This window comes from Sinocyclocheilus anshuiensis, unplaced genomic scaffold (genome assembly GCF_001515605.1).
Source record: "Sinocyclocheilus anshuiensis isolate Anshui unplaced genomic scaffold, SAMN03320099.WGS_v1.1 scaffold560, whole genome shotgun sequence".
Taxonomy (NCBI): Eukaryota; Metazoa; Chordata; class Actinopteri; order Cypriniformes; family Cyprinidae; genus Sinocyclocheilus; species Sinocyclocheilus anshuiensis.
In genome coordinates this window covers 1,010,792-1,015,724 of record NW_015554116.1, presented here as the reverse complement: position 1 = coordinate 1,015,724, position 4,933 = coordinate 1,010,792, and the positions used below count along the sequence as shown (strand labels likewise).

At 33.5% G+C, this 4,933-nt stretch overlaps 1 protein-coding gene across 1 annotated transcript in view; it reads right to left on the bottom strand.

The window, feature by feature from the left end:
- Window positions 1–4,933, bottom strand: part of rabgap1l (RAB GTPase activating protein 1-like) — a 104,943-nt gene that overhangs the window by 77,543 nt on the left and 22,467 nt on the right. Inside the window, exons 11-12 of the mRNA XM_016462190.1 lie at window positions 4,557–4,683; window positions 3,453–3,632 (exon numbers count right to left, since the gene is read on the bottom strand). Of these exons, the coding sequence (XP_016317676.1) occupies window positions 3,453–3,632; window positions 4,557–4,683 (307 nt within the window). The remainder of the gene's footprint in view (window positions 1–3,452; window positions 3,633–4,556; window positions 4,684–4,933) is intronic.

Below are 4,933 nucleotides of genomic sequence, written 5' to 3'. Positions count from 1 at the left end.
AATGATTTACCTTACAAATCTGATGAAATGGCGCATGTTGCGTTCCCAGATGAACGTTATAATAAACCCAAACTCACAACAACATGCAGAGATGGAGTTTGAGACGCACCACACATGTAAATGATAACAGTTCCTGTGGAACTACTGTGAACGGAGCCGCTGTGTGACACGTACTTAACCTACACGCATGTAAATAATTAAAGCGCATATACTGTATTAGAACTGCATCGCATATAATTATTTAATTAAATCGTAGCGTTTGTGAACTCACAATTATGCACAATTATGGGTTTAATATATCATGCAGCCTTGAGAAACAGTCTAATAATGTGTTTTATGAATTCTCGTCAGTGAAATGCGCCACTTCCGGTATTTTGCCGGTTAGTCGACGCGAGCAAAATGAAGTCGAGGATTTTTTTAAATCGAATAGTCGAATAAAATCCACGAATCGCGACAGCCCTAATACATACATAAACTATAAACTATATTTGCTGGTATTAAACAATGTAACACTGTTTCTTTGTTCAGCTGTTTAGGAAGTGCAACGTTTGACGAATATTCAGACAACATTTGTGCCAGAATGGACGCCTAGCAAGCAATAAGCCCTGCAAATACAGTAAACAGTTCAAACACACAACTATCAAATCGTTCACGGACATTAGGTAGTAAATAACACAGAATTGTCCTTTAAGTGATATTTAACATGCTACTCAAACCCATGTAATCATTACTCCATGTTCAAATCAATTGAGCAGAACCGAAGACAACAGAAGAAAAAAGAAAAACCGGCCAGTTCCAGGTGGTCAGATGACACACAGAGCCCGAGAGCCAATACCACAATTGGAATCGTGCAACGTTTGACGAATATTCAGACAACATTTGTGCCAGAATGGACGCCTAGCAAGCAATAAGCCCTGCAAATACAGTAAACAGTTCAAACACACAACTATCAAATCGTTCACGGACATTAGGTAGTAAATAACACAGAATTGTCCTTTAAGTGATATTTAACATGCTACTCAAACCCATGTAATCATTACTCCATGTTCAAATCAATTGAGCAGAACCGAAGACAACAGAAGAAAAAAGAAAAACCGGCCAGTTCCAGGTGGTCAGATGACACACAGAGCCCGAGAGCCAATACCACTTAACCAAATTGGAATCCATTCTTCTGAAATGGGCGCTGATAACCACTTGAAAGCCGCCAGGGTTTCACATCTCAGGCTTGTGGCACCCTGTCAAAAACACAGGCCGTCTCCACTTCGTGAAAAAGACATACAGCTGAAACACTTCACCTAGAGCTACCGGCCGAGACTAAATTAAAGCTTGCAATGGATTCGTGCTGCCACACCGCAGGCAGGAAAACGCAAGGCGAGCGAATGTTGATCATGTTCAAATTTGGTGGTGGAAAAAATCTGGACGGATGATCTCATTCACTTGATGTGTTAGCATTGACATATAAAGGAAAAAAACAGCAAAACAAATGGACCTGCTACAGCTTTGCTGGCAAGGCAATCTGTTCTTTTTATGTCCGCATGTACATACATACATACATACACTCCCTCTCGCTCTGAAAAGAGATCTGAATAAGCTCAGAGATGGTCATTTTTCCTGTATTTGTGAGAATGGATGGGGGTAAGTGGGGCAAGTCTGCAAACTCACATGGAAATTAAATTACTTTAACAGGTTCATTTACTATCTGATCATAAAAAAAGTCAAAAAATAATAATTAAAAATATGTATTTTTGTAGAAAAATGTACAATTATTCTGAAGTCTGAATTTCTTTATTTCAAAATTAAAATCTCAACATACATGTTATACATGTTAACAAGTTAATACATATAAGGTTAATAAATCTAAATCTATTTGAAATGAGAGAAAATTAAATATTTAACCCTCTTAGCGGCAAAGTCGCAAAATTGCGACAAGATGTCATACTTAATAAAATAGTCTGTATTTCCTAATATGGTGAAATATCTCATTTGTATTCCGGCTGGGTTTATTTGAGAAATGAAGAAGTGTATCAGGACCGGATCAAATGCTTTGATGAGCCTGTTGGTAATTTAGTACTTTCTCCTGTTTTATTGTTGGTTTCCTCTTTTCTGATCATTTGGAATGAGGATAAAAAGACAAAAAAAAAAACATGCAAATAAGTTCAAACATCCATTCAATATCTATTATTTCCTGAATATTACTGATCAAAAAGTAGGCTACTGTTCACATGCATTTTACTACTATATAGTATAGTAATATAGTAATAATTTAGCACTTTCTCCTGTTTTATTGTTGGTTTCCTCTTTTCTGATCATTTGGAATGAGGATAAAAAGAAGAAAAAAACATGCAAATAAGTTCAAACATCAATTCAATATCTACTATTTCCTGAATATTATGAAATTCAAGATGGCCTCTGATGACGTCATAATATGCACATTAGACGAGTATATTTACACCCCACATAAACTTTCGGTCATACCCAACATTTTTCTAATTTACAGTAAATCTCTATCTGTAAGCTCTTTCAAGCCACAAGCTTTTGAAATCTTGATGTCAAAATACAGCATTTTTTCCAAAAATACCTGGCGCCTAAAGGGTTAATGAAGGGATCGGTCCAAAAAATGTATGAGACATGGCAACCTATGATCACATATTTTGAAAAGATTAAGACTCTCCCCTTTAACTGATCATTACAAAAAGATTTGTAGAAACTGGTTTAAACGTGATTAACAATTGTTGTTGTAAAGACCACTATGAAGAGCACTGAATTGTATTATTATCTAAGTTTTTTTTTATTATTATTATCCCTACAATGATATTGTTCATTTGTAAATGTGTACAATACTGTAAAGTTTATCTTGCATTTTATTTTGTTTTGTTTTAATTCTTCTTAAATTGTCTATTCTTATTGTTGTTTTTGTCATTTTATTTTATTTAGTTAGGGTCATCTTGGGGCAAAAGTTAAAACCTTAATTGTATAAGGTGTTCTGTTAAAGCTTGGAAAAAATTAATAAATAAATATAAAAAATTAAATCTAAATAAAATATTTTTATTTAAAATATTTATTTAAAAAATACAAATAAAATTTTTTTTTTTTTTTACATAAATTATATTAAAATAGATTTTCATATAAAATAGATCTCTCTCTCTCTCTATATATATAAGCAATATTTATTATTCAATGTAACGGAGCCTTAAATCCTTAAATATACAGCAGCAAAAAGCCTGTTTAAATCTTAAAAGTTAGAGATAATGTGAAAAAATGGTCAAAAAGACCCTGATTTTTGGTGCACAAAAATTTGAGTAACTTTATAAGTGGACTTTAAGGGGGGGAAATAGCACACTACAAAAGTGTAGAATATGGTTCCTTTAAAGCAGTTCAATAAAAAAAAAACTCAAAATGGCAACAAACATAAAACACAGAAAAGCACTCTGATAAACTAGATGGTGACGTACCTTCCTCTGGTTCCTCCTCCTCTGTGGGAGACTGCAGGCGGCCACGTGCTCCTGCTGCACATTCTGTATGTTTCTGCAGGCTGACCACTTCATACATGGCATCTCCCTGGCTGCCCTTCCCTGTGCCCTGCAAACATATAGAGCAAACACACACTGTAAACAAAGCCATAGAGATGCATTACAACATATCTGTCTGTCTGTCTGTCTGTCTGTCTATCTATCAAAAATACCTGGCGCCTAAAGGGTTAATGAAGGGATCGGTCCAAAAAATGTATGAGACATGGCAACCTATGATCACATATTTTGAAAAGATTAAGACTCTCCCCTTTAACTGATCATTACAAAAAGATTTGTAGAAACTGGTTTAAACGTGATTAACAATTGTTGTTGTAAAGACCACTATGAAGAGCACTGAATTGTATTATTATCTAAGTTTTTTTTTATTATTATTATCCCTACAATGATATTGTTCATTTGTAAATGTGTACAATACTGTAAAGTTTATCTTGCATTTTATTTTGTTTTGTTTTAATTCTTCTTAAATTGTCTATTCTTATTGTTGTTTTTGTCATTTTATTTTATTTAGTTAGGGTCATCTTGGGGCAAAAGTTAAAACCTTAATTGTATAAGGTGTTCTGTTAAAGCTTGGAAAAAATTAATAAATAAATATAAAAAATTAAATCTAAATAAAATATTTTTATTTAAAATATTTATTTAAAAAATACAAATAAAATTTTTTTTTTTTTTTACATAAATTATATTAAAATAGATTTTCATATAAAATAGATCTCTCTCTCTCTCTATATATATAAGCAATATTTATTATTCAATGTAACGGAGCCTTAAATCCTTAAATATACAGCAGCAAAAAGCCTGTTTAAATCTTAAAAGTTAGAGATAATGTGAAAAAATGGTCAAAAAGACCCTGATTTTTGGTGCACAAAAATTTGAGTAACTTTATAAGTGGACTTTAAGGGGGGGAAATAGCACACTACAAAAGTGTAGAATATGGTTCCTTTAAAGCAGTTCAATAAAAAAAAAACTCAAAATGGCAACAAACATAAAACACAGAAAAGCACTCTGATAAACTAGATGGTGACGTACCTTCCTCTGGTTCCTCCTCCTCTGTGGGAGACTGCAGGCGGCCACGTGCTCCTGCTGCACATTCTGTATGTTTCTGCAGGCTGACCACTTCATACATGGCATCTCCCTGGCTGCCCTTCCCTGTGCCCTGCAAACATATAGAGCAAACACACACTGTAAACAAAGCCATAGAGATGCATTACAACATATCTGTCTGTCTGTCTGTCTGTCTGTCTATCTATCTATGGAATAAATCACCCAAAATTATTGTAGAATGCACTGGAGACTCTTTTCAATACAATGAAACTAAATAGTGGACAGAAAGACATTAAAGCACTATAAAAATGTGTACAAATATATACATCTAATTATAGAAATCTTATTTATGTTAATATTAT